The sequence below is a fragment of the Salmo salar genome, chromosome ssa24 (assembly GCF_905237065.1).
Source record: "Salmo salar chromosome ssa24, Ssal_v3.1, whole genome shotgun sequence".
NCBI lineage: Eukaryota > Metazoa > Chordata > Actinopteri > Salmoniformes > Salmonidae > Salmo > Salmo salar.
In genome coordinates, this window is record NC_059465.1 from 33,048,367 (window position 1) to 33,067,572 (window position 19,206).

At 40.4% G+C, this 19,206-nt stretch overlaps 1 protein-coding gene across 3 annotated transcripts in view; it reads left to right on the forward strand.

Moving 5' to 3' along the window:
- The window catches only part of LOC106585765 (EGF-like repeat and discoidin I-like domain-containing protein 3), a 212,798-nt gene that overhangs the window by 137,222 nt on the left and 56,370 nt on the right, over window positions 1-19,206 (forward strand). For all 3 annotated transcript variants that reach the window (XM_014172354.2, XM_014172355.2, XM_014172353.2), the window contains 3 exons: window positions 10,835-10,990; window positions 16,970-17,114; window positions 17,334-17,518. In XM_014172354.2, coding sequence (XP_014027829.1) covers window positions 10,835-10,990; window positions 16,970-17,114; window positions 17,334-17,518 — 486 coding nt within the window. The remainder of the gene's footprint in view (window positions 1-10,834; window positions 10,991-16,969; window positions 17,115-17,333; window positions 17,519-19,206) is intronic.

Genomic DNA, 19,206 nt, shown 5'->3' on the forward strand with positions numbered 1-19,206 from the left:
AACAATGATCTAATGATTCTGTCTCTTCGTAGCAAAATCTGTAGAGCTGGAATGGTTGTATCCTCCATATATATAACATTCTATTGGTTCCAAGAATGTTGTATAATAATATTAATTAAAAAAATCCAAGTTTTGATTCCGGCGTCGTTTTGGGTATCAGTTCATAAACCATGTGCCTTGGAATCGGTACATTGAAAATCTCTTCTCAACTATTTTGCGATCTATATGGCACAGCTGTCAATATTTGGTCCTTAAATGAAACTCTTTCAAATCACCCAGCAGTGCTATCTGTAGAGTTCGCACCAGGTAAATGTTGCAATTGTTCAGCCATTCCTAGACCTGCAATGAAAAACAAGCTTCATATGGACAGTACCAAAACAAATGATCTAATAATTCTGTCTCTTTACAGCAAAATCTGCAGAGCTGGGATGGTTGTATCCTCCATATATATAACATTATTTTGGTTGCAATAATTTTGTAACTTGAAACCAACTTTCTATGACTTGTTTTAAAAATAGCAATATTTTGGAGATTATTTCTTTTTCAAATAACCAAAAGTGAAAGGTTGTAATCTGATTAAAGAAACAAAAGCCCATTCTTGAACATAGGGTGAGACATTCTTACTAATCTGCTAGAGAACCAGTTCAGATTTAAGTATAACTTTTCTATGACTGACGCCTTTAGTGAGAGGTCTAATGCTTTAATATTTAATCATTTCTGCCCTCCGAATTCATATTAATTATATAAATCGGCCCGTCTAATTTGATCTGGCTTGAATATTTTTTATATTATTTATATTTTTTGCTCATATAATTTAAAAAAAATAGGTCGCTAGGTATAAGCAAGACCTTAAGAAAATAGTTAAACTGGGATATGACTAAATAGTTAATCAGGGTGATATTTCCACAAATATACAGGTATGTTCCTTTCCATGGTAGCAAGATATTTTCTATTTTTGCTAACTTTCTATAAAATGTATTGTAGTGTGATCCATTCTTTCTTTCGGGATATGTATACCGAGTAGATCCACATAAACGTCAGACCATTTTATTGGTAATGTACACGGTAATCTAAAAGTTGTATTTTTTTAGTGATCCAATACATAATATATTTGTACATTTATCATAATTTGGTTGTAATCCAGAGAGGTTAGAAAAAGTATCTCAATCCTCTATGAGGCTGTGGAGGGATCCAAATTGTGGATTTAAAAGAAAACATGAATCATCAGCGTACAATACCTTTGTTTTTAAGCCCTGGATTTCTAACACCTTGATATTATTTTTGGATCTGATTTTAATAGTGAACATTTCGATGGCTATAATAAATAGTTAAGCCGATAGTGGACAACCTAGTTTTACTCCTCTTGACTGTTTAATACTTTCTGAGAAGTATACATTATTTACTATTTTACACCTAGGGTTACTATACATAACTTTAACCCATTGTATAATAGATTCTCCAAATTGAAATATTCCAGGCATTTATATATAAATTCCAGTCGTACTTTATCAAAAGCCTTTTCAAAGTCAGCTATGAATACCAGGCCTGGTTTCCCAGATTTTGTATAGTGTTCTATTGTTTCCAGTACTTGTTCTATATTATCCCCAATGTCTCAGACATGTAAAAATAACCTGTCTGATTAGGATTAATAATATCCAACAATACCTTTTTAATTCCATTCCATTTTGCAATCATTTTTGCCTCACGACACTGAAATGTAAAGGGCCTCCAATTTTTTTTATGGACTGGATCTTTATATTTACCACTTGGATCCTATTTCAGTAATAATGGAATCAGACCTTCTTGTTGAGTATCTGATAATCTACTATTTTTATAGGAGTGGTTAAAACATGCAAATAACGGTCCTCTGAGTATATCAAAAAAGGTTTGGTATACCTCCACCGATATGCCATCCAGCCCTGGAGTTTTCCCAGACTTAATGTCTTTAATTGCATCTAGAAGTCCCTCCTCTGTAAATTGGCCTTCACATGACTCTTTCTGTACAGATGTTCATTTTACATTATTAATAGAAAAAACGTTATGTATATAACTTCGGTTAGTGGAGATGGAGGAGACAAACGAAAACAAATGCTAAAAGTACTTTGCTTCCTCTATAAAAATATTGTTTGGTGAATCATGGGTGATTTTTGGTAGTATTTCTATGTTGAAGATTAAAAAATGTGTTGTCATTGTCCTTTAACTTTTCTCCTTTGACACCCAGGGGATATCAAGGGAGTTGTATGTTGAACTTTATTTCTGTATACAAGGGTTTTGCAAGTGGTTGGTTGATTGTGGTGGTTAATAAGTGTTTTGGCTGATTGTGGTGGTTTATAAGTGTTTTGGCTGATTGTGGTGGTTTATTAGTGTTTTGGTTGATTGTGGTGGTTTATTAGTGTTTTGGCTGATTGTGGTGGTTTATACGTGTTTTGGTTGATTGTGGTGGTTTATTAGTGTTTTGGCTGATTGTGGTGGTTTATAAGTGTTTTGGCTGATTGTGGTGGTTTATAAGTGTTTTGGTTGATTGTGGTGGTTTATAAGTGTTTTGGCTGATTGTGGTGGTTTATAAGTGTTTTGGCTGATTGTGGTGGTTTATAAGTGTTTTGGTTGATTGTGGTGGTTTATAAGTGTTTTGGTTGATTGTGGTGGTTCGTTAGTGTTTTGGCTGATTGTTGTGGTTTATTAGTGTTTTGGTTCATTGTGGCGGGTTATTACTGTTGGTGAGATGTGGTGTGTCTGTATCTGCTGTATCCTGCAGTTTATCTTTTGCTGTTGTATTGATTTATTGATTATCATGTTTGTGAGTTGTTTGTTCTCCATTGAGAATGAGACCCTGGTCTCAATTGGGCTCCCCTGAATAAATACAAGTTAAATAAAATGTAATTGTCACTTTTAGTCTGAACTACTATTGTTCTTTCTCAAGTTGTTTTTGCTCAAACTTGCCTGCCCCTGTAAAGGTTGTTTTTCCTAGCAGTTCACACATGTTGAAGTACATTATTTCATGTACAGCTGTAGGACCTTATTTGAGCTATATTGTCACAGCAAAATAATTCTGTAGCAACAGGATTTTAAAGTTTAGTCCATAATGTTGCTTTTATCAGTGGTTAGGCTGTTAGCTGACCAGAAGTAGGTTACATGAAAAGTGCAATACTATTAATATAACCGTGTGTTAGTGTGGATTTTCAATTAAGTTATGTAAATCACGAAGCTCATCTGCCTTTCATGCAGTGCCAAAAAATCATCAGCAACAAGAGGGATCAAATTAAGATCCTACATCTGTTGGCACTGCACTGCAGAACACCTCACAGGGTTTATCAGATCACAGTATGAACATATGTGAACAACATGAATTAAATTAAGTAATAATCATGATCAGTCATTTCTACTGGTCAGTGCAGACTTCCTCCACACAGTAAGCTTTAAAGTTCAAACCACTGCAGAGAAACGGCATTCACATTCACGACTTTAGGCGTCTACTAAGTCAGTGGAACTAATCGGCCTGGCATGAAAACATATTCTTAATTTTGACAACACAGTATGTGACTGGTCCATTCTGACTCTAAAGAATGTGTAGGGGCATTATTACAGCCTGTGTGAATGACACAGTGTCAGCGCTGAGGGGGATGGATCTATGTGACTCAACCGATGTGCCACATTAGGGGCTTAAAACGCAATCCTTCCTCCATTTAGGTCTTGAAAACTTTGGCAGGTCCTCTGCCACTTCAAAAAAACACAGGGAAATAAAAATAAATGCTTGTCGAGGAGACCATTGCCAAAACTAATTGACCATTTTCAAACAATTACTGTATAAAAGAGTGGAGGATTTTATGGACGACAGAATATCTTGAAATTGCAGTTTAAGAGTGGAATGATGTGATCTACAGCAGTGAGCTGGAAGGACTGAGATTCTGATAACACCCGGTCTCACTTCTGTCTTACTTCAAGAGGCAGGAGACATCTTACTCAAGAAGCAGAAGGCATCTTACTCAAGAAGCGGGAGGCATCTTACTCAAGAAGCGGGAGGCATCTTACTCAAGAAGCGGGAGGCATCTTACTCAAGAAGCGGGAGGCATCTTACTCAAGAAGCGGGAGGCATCTTACTCAAGAAGCGGGAGGCATCTTACTCAAGAAGCGGGAGGCATCTTACTCAAGAAGCGGGAGGCATCTTACTCAAGAAGCAGGAGACATCTTACTCAAGAGGCAAGATGTGATCCGACTCTACTGGCTCTAACAGATTTGCTAAAAATATATATTGTTTGCAGATGGGTTTATGGTTGTGTTTTATGAAGGGTAGACGGTTTGTTTTGAGTACATACTAACACTACACTGTTAGTGGGGAAGCTGTGTAGCAATGTACAGATAAGTGAGGTTCCATTGTCCCAATAAGCACCATCAAATTACAAAACTTTGAAGAGCAGCCATGATGGCGGCAGATGAGGGGCCATCTGACCTCAAACCCTTTCCCGACTCAGAGACTCTCGACTGGGCCATCTCTTCCAGACCTCCCTCTCCATGGAGTTCACACTAAGCTCTTCTCGTATCCCTGTCACTGCCGAATTGAGATCATGATGGGGAAAATTATCCTCATGTTATGCAGTGTCATTTTGATATACGGCCGGGGGAATTATGGGCCTTTTATGTCAGTCCGCTCACACTGAATCAATTTTCTCAAACTGACAATCACCGCTGAGCAGTATCCAGGCAGATGTTCTCAACAGAGCCTCACTCAGCGTGAACTAAGACACCACCAGTATTATGTGGAGTGACTGAAGTGTGTTTGTAAGTGGTCATTATCCGTGCAAAGAATCACACCAATTACCTGAGTACTAGGCCTTTTAGTCACAGTAGACTAATGAGAGAGAGAGAAGATAATGTTGTTCTCCAGAATATGAAAAAAACAAGAGATAAGTGGAGAATAAGTGGGTGTTCATTGTGGCTTTGATTGCATTGAGGATGCTGTGTAAGACTTTGTCAAGAAGACTTGAGTTACTGTAGTCAGCAAGTGAAGAAGTACATGCTCAGAGTGCATAGTCGTACTTAATTTCAGAGGCTAAGTTTGGCCCTTGTGGTGTTGTTCCAAGAAAATTTTGTCTATCCATCATTATGATGAAAAGGGGACATTTTGGTTTTCACAGTATGTCTCTCATTCTTGTGGGACACAGTTCATCTGGGTTTCCCCAGATCTCACCCCAGGATGTTACATGTGGAGCAGCCGTCGTGAGGAAGTAGCAGTTGCCAAATGTACGGTGCATTCAGAAAGTATTCAGACCCCTTGACTCTGTCCACATTTTGTTATGTTTACAGCCTTATTCTAAAATGGATGAAATCGTTTTTTCCCCTCATCAATCTACATACAATACACCATAATGACAAAGCAAAAACTGGTTTTTAGAAATGATTGCAAATGTATTTCAATTAAAAAACTGATATCACATTTACTTAAGTATTCAGACTTTGTAGAAGGACCTTTGGCAGCGATTACAGCTTAACGTCTTCTTGGGTATGATGCAACAAGCTTGGTACATCTGTATTTGGGAGGTTTCTTCCATTCTTCTAGGCAGATCCTCTCAAGCTCTGTCAGGTTGGATGGAAACCGTCGCTGCACAGCTATTTTCTGGTCTCTCCAGAGATGTTCGATCGGTTTCAAGTCCGGGCTCTGGCTTGACCAATCAACAACATTCAGAGACTTGTCCCGAAGCCACATCTGCATTGTCTTGGCTGTGTGCTTAGGTTCATTGTCCTGTTGGAAGGTAAACCTTAGCCCCAGTCTGAAGTCCTGAGCACTCTGTAGCAGGTTTTCATCAAGGATCTTTCTGTACATTACTCCGTTCATCTTTCCCTCGATCCTGACTAGTCTCCCAGTCCCTGCCGCTGAAAAACATCCCCACAGCATGATGCTGCCACCACCATGCTTCACCATAGGGATGGTCCCAGGTTTCCTCCAGATGTGACGCTTGGCATTCAGGCCAAAGAGTTCAATCTTGGTTTCATCAGACCAGAGAATCTTGTGACTTTTGGCAAACTTCAAGCGGACTGCCATGTGCCATTTACAGAGTGTCATTTGTCTGGCCATTCTACCAAAAAAGCGTGATTGGTAGAGTGCTGCAGATATGTTTGTCCTTCTGCAAGGTTCGCCCATCTCCACAGAGGAACTCTGGAGCTCTGTCAGTATGACCATCAGGTTCTTGGTCACCTCCCTGATCAAGGCCCTTTTCCCCCGATTGCTCAGTTTGGCTGGGCAGCCAGCTCTAAGAAGAGTCTTGGTGGATCCAAACTTATTCCATTTAAGAATGATGAAGAACACTGTGTTCTTGGGGACCTTCAATGCTGCAGAAATGTTTTGGTACCCTTTCCCAGATCTGTGCCTCGACATAATCCTGTCTCGATGCTCTACGGGCAATTCCTTCGACCTCATGGCTTGGTTTTTGCTCTGACATGCACTGTCAACTGTGGGACCTTATGTCAACAGTTTTGTGTCATTCCAAATCCTGTCCAATCAATTGAATTTACCACAGGTGGACTCCAATCAAGTTGTAGAAACGTCTCAAACATGATCAATGGAAACAGGATGCGCCTGAGCTCAATTTTGAGTCTCATAGCAAACCGTCTGAATACTTAAATAAGGTCTTTCTGTTTTTTATGTTTAATAAATGTGCAACAAATTCTAAAAACCTGTTTTCACTTTGTGTTTCTGGGGTATTATGTTGTAGATTGATGAGGAAAATGTGTAATTTGTTCCTCTTTAGAATAAGGCTGAATACTTACCGAATGCACTGTACCTCAACACTGTTCTAATATTATTTTGACACAGTTATGACTATTGTGAAAATGAATCAGATTCAGACACACACATCTGAGAGTGTGTGTGTGTGTGTGTGTGTGTGTGTGTGTGTGTGTGTGTGTGTGTGTGTGTGTGTGTGTGTGTGTGTGTGTGTGTGTTTTGCCCCTGTCTTTGTTTCTTTCCATATGTGTTCATTCAGCACAGCACCAGTTCTTAGTTACCACCAAAGACTGTCATCTATTACAGCAGCGGTCCTTAGTTACCACCATAGGCTGTCCTCTATTATAGCACCAGTCCTTAGTTACCATCATAGGCTGTATTCTATTACAGTTTTGTCATCATATGGAGCTATTAAAATTATTAATAAAATAGCTTCTGACTGGAGAAAAGACTCTCTATCTCTCCTCCTTTCTCTGATAATGGTCATACTGCTGTGCGTCAAACTTAAGGATTCTAACTGAAGCCCCAACCCGTCTCTCTCAGAGGTGCTTTAGTTTGGCAGTATATTGACAGGCTAGATTGGATTGACTGGCTGGCTGGCTGGATGTGGTGTGAGAGGATAGACTAATGTTGCATTCACACACAGTCCTGACGAAGATAGATGACCTTGACAGGAACAGATAAAAGATCTGAGTGTAATGGCCAGAGGATGTCTGACACACACCGATGTGCCCTAGGAGGAAGTCCACTATGTGCAGCTCACCCTGCACTAACATAAATAACATGATACTGTTGAAGTAATATGGCTACAGGTTCATCTGCCTCACCTAAAGCCCATTCTGGTGGGAAGCTGCTATAGACCACCAAGTGCTAACAGTCAGTATCTGGATAACATGTGTGGAATGCTTGATAATGTATGTAATATCAACAGAGAGGTATATTTTCTGGGTGATTTTAAATATTGACTGGCTTTCATCAAGCTGCCCACTCAAAAAAAAGCTTCAAACTGTAACCAGTGCCTTATCAGTCAACCTACCAAGGTAGTTACAAACAGCACAGGAATTAAATCATCAACATGTATTGATCACATCTTTACTAATGCTGCAGAAATTAGCTTGAAAGCAGTATCCAGATCCATTGGATGTAGTGATCACAATATAGTAGACATATCTAGGAAAACCAAAGTTCCAAAGGTTGGGCCTAATATAGTGTATAACAGGTCATAGAATAAGTTTTGTAGGGATTCCTATGTTGTTGATGTAAATAATATTTGTTGGTCAGTGGTGTGTAATGAGGCGCAAACAGACACTGCACTTGACACATTTATGAAATTGCTTATTCCAGTTACTGATAAGCATCCACCTATTAAGAAAAGTACTGTAAAAAATGTTTAAATCCCTGTGGATTGATGGGGAGTTGGTTGAGAAGGATGAGGCAAAAGGAATGGAAAATAAGTCTGGCTGCACAACTGATTGGCAAACTTATTGCAAATTGAAAAAACCTGTGACTAAACTGAATAAAAAGAAGAAGAAACTACACTATGAAACAAATAAATTACTCAAAGAATGATAGTAAAAAGCTTTGGAGCAACTTAAATGAATTTTTTGGGAAAAAAGCAAACTCAACATTATTCATTGAATCAGATTACTAATTCACAACAAAACCAACTGATATTGCCAAGTACTTTAATGATTTTTTCATTGGCAAGATTAGCAAACTTACACATGACATGCAAGCAACAAACACTGACACTACACATCCAAGTATATCTGACCAAATTTTGAAAGACGAGCATTGTCATTTTGAATTCTGTAAAGTGAGTGTGGAAGAGGTGAGCAAAGTATTGTTGTCTGTCAACAATGACAAGCCACCGGGGTCTGACAACTTGGATGGAAAATTACTGAGGATAATAGCGGACGATATTGCCACTTCTACTTGCCATATTTTCAATTTAAGCTTACTTGAAAGTGTGTGCCCCCAGGCTTGGAGGGAAGCAAACACCATTCCGATACCTAAGAATAGTAAAGCCCTCTTTACTGGCTCAAATTCTACCAATCAGCCTGTTACAAATCCTTAGTACATTTCTGGGAAAAAATTGTGTTTGACCAGACACAATGCTATTTTACAGTAAACAAATTGACAACAAACTTTCAACATTGTAACGCAGGTCATTTAAAGAGGACCAAGGCGCAGCGTGTGTAGTGCTCATATTTGCTTTTAATGAATACACTTTAACAAAACAACAACATGACCGATACCAGTTCCGTCAGGTGACATACACTAAACAGAAAACAACTACCCGCAAAACCCAGGAAGAAAAACCCCTACTTAAATATGATCTCCAATCAGAGGCAACGAGGACCAGCTGCCTCCAATTGGCGATCAACCCCAAAAAACAACAACATAGAAATAGAAAACCTAGAACACAAACATAGAAAATGTAGAAAAACACAAAACACCCAATGTCACGCCCTGACCTACTCTACTATAGAAAATGACATCTTACTAGGGTCAGGACATGACAAACATGCTTATAGGGAAGGACATTCAACAAGCACAGCACTTACACAAATGACTGATGATTGGCTGAAAGAATATTATGATAAAAAGATTGTGGTGGCTGTTTTGTTAGACTTCGGTGCGGCTTTTGACATTATCAATCATAGTCTGCTGCTGGAAAAACGTTTGTGTTATGGCTTTACACCCCCTGCTATAATGTGGATAAAGAGTTACCTGTCTAACAGAACACAGAGGGTTTTCTTTAATAATGGAAGCCTCTCCAACAAAATCCAGGTAGAATCAGGAATTCCCCAGGGCAGCTGTCTAGGCCCATTTATTTTTTCAATATTTACTAATGACATGCCATTGGCTATGAGTAAAGCCAGTGTGTCTATGTATGCGGATGACTCATGTCAGCTACTACAGTGACTGAAATGACTGCAACACTTAACAAAGAGTTGTAATTAGTTTCAGAGTGGGTGGAAAGGAATATGTTAGTCCTAAATATTTCTAAAACTAAAAGCATTGTATTTGGGGCAAATCATTCACTTAATTCTAAACCTCAACTAAATCTCTTAACAAATAATGTGGAAATTTAGCAAGTTGAGGTGACTAAAATGTTTGGAGTAACCCTGGATTGTAAACTGTCATGGTCAAAAAATATTGATACAACAGTAGCTAAGCTGGGGAGAAGTCTGTACATAATAATGCGCTGCTCTACCTTCTTAACAGCGCTATCAACAAGGCAGGTCCTACAGGCCCTAGTTTTGTCGTACCTGGACTACTGTTCATGTGTGTGGTCATGTGCCACAAAAATGGACTAAGGGAATTTGCAATTGGCTCAGTACAGGGCAGCACGACTGGCCCTTGGATGTGCACGGAGAGCTGATATTAATAATATACATGTCAATCTCTCCTGGTGGAAAGTAGAGGAGAGATTGACTTAATCACTACTTGTATTTATGAGAGGTATTGACATGTTGAATGCACCGAGATGTCTGTCTAAACTACTGGCACACAGCTCGGACATCCATTCATACCCCAGAAACATGCCACAAGAGGTCTCTTCACAGTCCCCATGTCCAGAACAGGCTATGGGTAGCGCACAGTACTACATAAAACCATGACTACATGGAACTCTATTCCACATCAAGTAATTGATGCAAGCAGTAAAATTTGATTTAAAAAAACTGATAAAAATACACCTCATGGAACAGCAGGGACTGTGAAGCAACACAAACATAGGCACAGACACATGCATGCCCACACGATAACAGATGCACTATACACACACGTACACATGGATTTTGTACTGTAGACATGTAGTAGTGGCAGAGAAGGGGCCTGAGGGCAGACATATCTTGTGAAATCTGTGAATGTATTGTAATGTTTTTCAAATTGTATAAACTTCCTTAATTTTGCTGGACCCCAAGGAAGAGTAGCTGCTGACTTGTCAGCAACTAATGGGGATCCATAATAAATACAAATACACGCTCACACACACAACACATACATGTATGAATATGTACACACACACACATGCACAGTCACACACAGACAAACAAACTCACACACACAAGGTTCTTGATTGCTGTTTTATCCCTTATTTCCCCACAGATAAACCTACAGAGGAGGATGCGGGTCACGGGCCTAATTACCCAGGGTGCAAAGCGCATCGGCAGCCCAGAGTACGTCAAGTCTTACAAAGTGGCCTCTAGTGATGATGGCAAGACCTGGAGGACAAACAAAGTCAAGGGCACAGACGAGGACATGGTGAGACACACACACACACTCAGCAACTGGAGACCACACACCAAGTCAAGGGCAGAGTGGAGGACATGATGAGATGACTTTTTAATTAGCCAGCTCACTCCGGGTTCCTCTTCCTAGCACTTACCCCCCTCCACTTTTTATGACTTTTAGATTGCATTTTATACTATTTGGGGATAAACGGCCACCAAATAGGCTCCCTGACACTCTGTCATTTTTGACAGCGCACCATGTCCCCTGTCCCGTCCTCCAACCAGCCATCCCCATTTTGTCCCCTGCCACCAATGGATTGTGTATGTGTGCCATTCAGAGGGTGAATGGGCAATACAAAAGTTTTAAGTGCCTTTGAACAGGGAACAGGGTATGGTAGTAGGTGCCAGGCGCACCAGTTGTTCATGCTCAACAGTTTCTCGTGTGTATCAAGAATTGTCCACCACCCAAGGACATGCAGCCAACTTGACACTACTGTGAGAAGCATTGGCGTCAACATGGGCCAGCATCCCTGTGGAACGCCTTCGACAGCTTGTAGAGTCCATGCCCGACAAATTGAGGCAGTTCTGAGGACAAATGAGGGGTGCAACTCAATATTAGGAAGGTGTTCCTAATGTTTGGTATACTCAGTGTATATATGTACAGTACCAGTCAAAAGTTTGGACACACCTACTCATCAAGGGTTTTCTTTATTTTTACTATTTTCTACAAAACTATGAAATAACACATATGGAATCATGTAATAACCTAAAAATTGTTAAACAAATCCAAATATATTTTAGATTTTAGATTCTTCAAAGTAGCCACCCTTTGCCTTGATGACAGCTTTGCACAATCTTGGCATTCTCTCAACCAGCTTCATGAGGAATGCTTGTCCAACAGTCTTGAAGGAGTTCCCACATATGCTGAGTACTTGTTGGCTGCTTTTCCGTCACTCTGCTGTCCAACACATCCCAAACCATCTCAATTGGGTTGAGGTCGTGTGATTGTGGAGGCCAAGTCATCTGATGCAGCACTCCATCACTCTCCTTGGTCAAATAGCCCTTACACAGCCTGAAGGTGTTTTGGGGTTCATTGTCCAGTTAAAAAACAATTGATTGTCCCACTAAGTGCAACCAGATGGCATAGCATATCGCTGCAGAATGCTGTGGTAGCCATGCTGGATTAGTGTGCTTTGAATTCTAAATAAATCACCAACAGTGTCACCAGAATAACACCCCCACACCATCACACCTCCTCCATGCTTCACGGTGGAACCACACATGCGCAGATCATCTGTTCACCTACTCTGCGTCTCACAAAGACACAGCGGTTGGAACCAAAAATCTCAAATGTTTTCCTTTGCGCGTGTTTCTTTTGATTTTGAGGTGTGTCTGTTACTCTGTGAAGCATTTATTTTGGCTACAATCTGAGGTGCAGTTAATTCTAAAGAACTTATTCCCTGCAGCAGAGGTAACTCTGGGTATTCCTTTCCTATGGCGGTCCTCATGAGAGCCAGTTTCACCATAGCGCTTGATGGTTTTTGCGACTGCACTTGAAGAAACTTTCAAAGTTTTTGAAATTTTCCAGATTGACTGACCTTCATGTCTTAACGTAATGATGGACTAACGTTTCTCTTTGCTTATTTGAGCTGTTCTTGACATAATATGGACTTGTTCTTTTACTAAATAGGGCTATCTTCTGTATACCACCCCTACCTTGTCACAAAACAACTGATTGGCTCAAATGCATTAAGAAGGAAAGAAATTCCATAAATTACAGTGAGGGAAAAAAGTATTTGATCCCCTGCTGATTTTGTACATTTGCCCACTGACAAAGAAATGATCAGTCTATAATTTTAATGGTAGGTTTATTTGAACAGTGAGAGACAGAATAACAACCAAAAAATTCAGAAAGACGCATGTCAAAAATGTTATACCTTGATTTGCATTTTAATGAGGGAAATAAGTATTTGACCCCTCTGCAAAACATGACTTAGTACTTGGTGGCAAAACCCTTGTTGGCAATCACAGAGGTCAGACGTTTCTTGTAGATGGCCACAAGGTTTGCACACATCTCAGGAGGGATTTTATCCCACTCCTCTTTGCAGATTTTCTCCAAGTCATTAAGGTTTCGAGGCTGGCATTTGGCAACTCGAACCTTCAGCTCCCTCCACAGATTTTCTATGGGATTAAGGTCTGGAGATTGGCTAGGCCACATTTTCAATGCCCTGGCTGAGGGAAGGAGGTTCTCACCCAAGATTTGACGGTACATGGCCCGTCCATCGTCCCTTTGATGCGGTGAAGTTGTCCTGTCCCCTTAGCAGAAAAACACCCCCAAAGCATAATGTTTCCACCTCCATGTTTGACGGTGGGGATGGTGTCCTTGGGGTCATAGGCAGTATTCCTCCTCCTTCAAACATGGCGAGTTGAGTTGATGCCAAAGAGCTCCATTTTGGTCTCATCTGACCACAACACTTTCACCCAGTTGTCCTGTGAATCATTCAGATGTTCATTGGCAAACTTCAGACGGGCATGTATATGTGCTTTCTTGAGCAGGGGGACCTTGCAGGCGCTGCAGGATTTCAGTCCTTCACGGCGTACTGTGTTACCAATAGTTTTCTTGGTGACTATGGTCCCAGCTGCCTTGAGATCATTGACAAGATCCTCCTGTGTAGTTCTGGGTTGATTCCTCACCGTTCTCATGATCATTGCAACTCTACGAGGTGAGATCTTGCATGGAGCCCCAGGCCGAGGGAGATTGACAGTTCTTTAGTGTTTCTTCCATTTGTGAATAATCGCACCAACTGTTGCCACCTTCTCACCAAGCTGCTTGGCGATGGTCTTGTAGCCCATTCCAGCCTTGTGTAGGTCTACAATCTTGTCCCTGACATCCTTGGAGAGCTATTTGGTCTTGGCCATGGTGGAGAGTTTGGAATCTGATTGCTTGATTGCTTCTGTGGACAGGTGTCTTTTATACAGGTAACAAGCTGAGATTAGGAGTACTCCCTTTAAGAGTGTGCTCCAAATCTCAGCTCGTTACCTGTATAAAAGATACCTGGGATCCAGAAATCTTTCTGATTGAGAGTGGGTCAAATACTTAATTCCCTCATTAAAATGCAAATCAATTTATAACATTTTTGACATGTGTTTTTCTGGATTTGTTTGTTGTTATTCTGTCTCTCACTGTTCAAATAAATCTACCATTAAAATTATAGACTGATCATTTCTTTGTCTGTAGGCAAACGTACAAAATCAGCAGGGGATCAAATACTTTTTTCCCTCACTGTAAGTTTTAACAAGGCTCACCTGTTAATTGAAATGCATTCCAGGTGACTACCTCATGAAGCTGGTTGAGAAAATGCCAAGAGTGTGCAAAGCTGTCATCAAGGCAAAGTGTTGCTACACTGTATGTTTTAATGTCTTCGCTATTATTCCACCATGTTGAAAATAGTAAAAATAAGGCCCTGGAATGAGTAGTTGTGTCCAAACTTTTGACAGGTACTGTATACAGTTGAAGTCGGAAGTTTACATACACCTTAGCCAAATACATTTAAATTCAGTTTTTCACAATCCCAGACATTTAATCCTAGTACAAAGTCCCTGTCTTAGGTCAGTTAGGATCACCACTTTATTTTAAGAATGTGAAATGTCAGAATAATTCTTGAGAGAATGATTTATTTCAGCTTTTATTTCTTTCATCACGTTCTCAGTGGGTCAGAAGTTTATATACACTCAATTAGTATTTGGTAACATTGCCTTTAAATTTCGGGTAGCCTTCCACAAGCTTCCCACAAATAGTTGGGTGAATTTTGTCCCATTCCTCCTGACAGTGCTGGTGTAACTGAGTCAGGTTTGTAGGCCTCCTTGCTCGCACACGCTTTTTCAGTTCTGCCAACAAAATGTCTATAGGATTGAGGTCAGGGCTTTGTGATGGCCACTCCAATACCATGACTTTGCTGTCCTTAAGCCATTTTGCCACAACTTACAATGACCCCAAGCACAATTATGCTTGGGGTCATTGTCCATTTGGAAGACCCATTTGTGACCAAGCTTTAACTTCCTGACTGATGTCCACACAATTTTCTTTCCTCGTGATGCCATCTATTTTGTGAAGTGCACCAGTCCCTCCTGTAGCAAAGCACCCCCACAACATGATGCTGTGCTTCACAGTTGGGATGGTGTTCTTCGGCTTGCAAGCCTCCCCTTTTTTCCTCCAAACATAACGATGGTCATTATGGCCAAACATTTCTATTTTTGTTTCATCAGACCAGAGGACATTTCTCCAAAAGCAAAGAGGTTCTGAGTGCATCCACAGGTACACCTCCAATTGACTCAATTTATGTCAATTAGCCTATCAGAAGCTTATAAAGCCATGACATCATTTTCTGGAATTTTCCAAGCTGTTTAAAGGCACAGTCAACTTAGTGTATGTAAACTTCTGACCCACTGGATTGTGATACAGTGAATTATAAGTGAAATAATCTGTCTGTAAACAATTGTTGGAAAAATGTCTTGTGTCATGCACAAAGTAGATGTCCTAACCGATTTGCCAATACAATAGTTTGTTAACAAGAAATTTGTGGAGTGGTTGCAAAGCAAGTTTTAATGACTCCAACCTAAGTGTATGTAAACTTCTGACTTGAACTGTATATTCTGACAAAAATATAAACGCAACATGCAACAATTTCAAAGATTTTACTGAATTACAGTTCATATAAGGAGATCAGTTAATTGACATGGTCACAGATATCTTTTAAAAATTAGCCTCACAACAGGGCTCAGGATCTCGTCAAAGTATTTCTTTGCATTCAAAATTGCCATCAATAAAATGCAATTGTTTTCATTGTCCGTAACTTATAACTGCCTATAACATAACCCCACTGCCACCATGGGGCACTCTGTTCACAACGTTGACATCGGCAAACTGCTTGCCCAAAAGACATCATAAACTTCTTCTGCGGTTGTAAGGCCGGTTGGACGTACTGCTAAATTCTCTAAAACAACGCTGGAGGTGGTTTATGGTAGATAAATTAACATTAAATTATCTGGCAACAGCTCTGGTGGACATTCCTGCAATCATCATGCCAATTGCACGCTCCCTCAAAACTTGAGACATCTGTGGCATTGTGTTCTATGACAAAACTGCACATTTTCGAGTGGCCTTTTATTGTCCCCAGAACAAGGTGCACCTGTGTCATGATCATGCTGTTTAATCAGCTTCTTGATATGCCACAGCTGTCAGGGGGAGGATTATCTTGGCAAAGGATAAACACTCACTAACAGGAAGTAAACAGATGTGTGCACAAAATCTGAGAGAAATAAGCTTTTTGTGCGTATGGAGAATTTCTGGGATATTTTATTTCAGCTCATGAAATATGGGACCAACACTTTACATGTTGCGTTTATATTTTTGTTATATATACAGTATATAGTTGTTACTCTAACAACTGTAAGATTAATGAGGCATGCAGAACACCGGGATGAGAGGCTAAACTCAAAACCCAGTTTTTAATTTTCTTGCCTGAGATCTTTGAGTCTGACTGTGAGTGTGCTAGCCAGAGAGTAGACTCACTGATGTTCTGACCCAGAGGGACCCCCCTTTTGAGTGCACAACTGTGCAATGCTGAACTGAATTCATCCGGAGAGAGCTGCATTCCTTAACACACACACACACACAAAAAACATACATACCACCTGAGAGGGCCCTGTGAAACACTGTTAGTTCATTTGGGGATAGCACTGTAAAACAGTCTATATGGTATGGCAAGGTAATTGGTCAACTAATTCAAAACACATTGTGTGCTTACAAATTACAGCTTATATCGTGCAATTTAAAAAAATATTTTTCCAGTAATTTGAGCTCATTGAATGGCAGCAATTTCTTGAGTTTCGAGTAGACACTAGAGACCGTGTGAGAGACTGTTCACAGAGAGACTGTTCACAGAGACAATTTGCTTCCCCCTTCCTGTCCCTTTTAACCCCTCTTCTGTCGTATAATTTCTCTCCTCAGATATTCCGTGGAAATGTGGAAAACAACGCTCCCTCTGCCAACTCCTTCACCCCTCCCATTGAAGCGCAGTACGTGCGCATCTACCCCCAGGTCTGTAGGAGACACTGCACCCTGCGCATGGAGCTGCTCGGCTGTGAGCTCTCAGGTAATAATTCATGACTAGCGGTTCGCACAGGTGTCGCGCCACCTAGGTGCGGGTAGAAGTTCCCCTTCTTGGAAGAACAGGACAGTTCTGCATTTCTCAAGAAGTACAATAGGGGGCACCATTGAGTATTGTCATATCGTATTTCTTTGGAAGTATTGTTTTGGAGGTCATTTGCCGTTCTAGAAAGGACTGTTTCCACTAACTAGTTTGTTTCTCCAGGATGCTCTGAGCCCATGGGGATGAAGTCTGGCCACATCCAGGACTACCAGATCACAGCGTCCAGCCTCTTCAGAACACTCAACATGGACATGTTCACCTGGGAACCCAGCAAGGCCCGTCTGGACAAACAGGGAAAGGTCAATGCCTGGACTTCTGGACGCAGTGACCAGTCCCAGTGGCTTCAGGTAGGAGGCTACCCCCCTGCTTCCCATCTAAGGAAACATAGGAACTGGAGTTTCTCCTATCCACATAATCTGACCAGGAAAAACAGAGGATCGTAGGAATAGCCTAGTCACATGGTCAGGATAAATTAATTAGTTGTTTTTCAGCAGAAACTTGCATAAAGGAACTTATACTATATGCATTCAGAACTTGTGGCTTATGGGGGAAACATACTTCAACTTTATTTTGCAAGCATCATACATCTACTAACTTAACCACCAGAACCTCATAACTCCAACTAGTCCTAACTACTCCTGAATGCAACACCGACCACGCCTGCACTGTGCTTGTGAATCTGTCCTCACGTCATCTTACCTTTAGCTGCAGCCCAGTACGTGCTGTCACACTACAGTTATCCTATTTGTGCTCATTAAGGTAACTGATTGTCTCAGACGACCCAGCCGGGACCTTAACCTCTTGGGGCTAGGTGGGACGCTAGCGTGCCACCTGTGGTGCACTCCATCAACAGCAGGTGCATTTCAAGAGCGGCAAATTTGAATCCAAATAAATGTCAAAATTCAAATTTTTCAAAAATACAACTATGTTACACCATTTGAAAGATAAACATCTCCTTAATCTAACCACGTTTTACGATTTCAAAAAGGTTTTACGGCGAAAGCATAAATTTAGAGTATGTTAGGACAGTACATTTACAAGAGTTGTGTGTAATGTTTTGTCAAGTCAAAGACAGGGTCACCAAAACCATAAAACCAGCTAAAATGATACACTAACCTTTTACAATCTCCATCAGATGACACTCCTAGGACATTATGTTAGACAATGCATGCATTTTTAGTTCTATCAAGTTCATATTTATATACAAAAACAGCGTTTTACTATGGCATTGATGTTGAGGAAATCGTTTCCCTCCAATAACCGGCAGTCAAGTCAGCGTCAGAAATTAAATAATTAAAATTAGAAAACATTGGTAAAATATTATATTGTCATTTAAAGAATTATAGATTTACATCTTTTGAACGCAATCAACTTGCCAGATTTAAAAATAACCTTACTGGGAAATCACACTTTGCAATAATCTGAGCACTGTGCCCAGAAAAATACGCTGCTGCGATACAGACTAGACGTCATGTTGGGGAGATCTAAAATCGAAAATACTATGTAAATAATCCATTACCTTTGATTCTCTTCATCAGATGTCACTTCCAGGTATCACAGGTCCATAACGAATGTAGTTTTGTTCAAAAAAGCTCATCATTTATGTCCAAAAATCTCCGTCTCGTTAGCACATGATGTAAGCCAGCCGGACTTCTCGTCATGAACGAGGGGAAAAAATATATTTCCGTTCGTTCAAACATGTCAAACGTTGTATAGCATAAATCATTAGGGCCTTTTTTAACCAGAACATGAATAATATTCAAGGTGGACGAATGCATAGCCTTTTATAACGTATTGGAACGAGGGTACCCAACATGAAGTAGCGCGCCAGGTGTCTAATGGGACATCACCGTTCCATGGCTCTTGTTCGGTCAGATCTCCCTCCAGAAGACTCAAAACACTTTGTAAAGGCTGGTGACATCTAGTGGAAGCAATAGGAAGTGCCAAAATATTCCTAAACCCCTGTGTTTTTCAATGGGAGAGGTTTAAACTCAATACAACACATCAGGTATCCACTTCCTGTCAGAAAATGTCT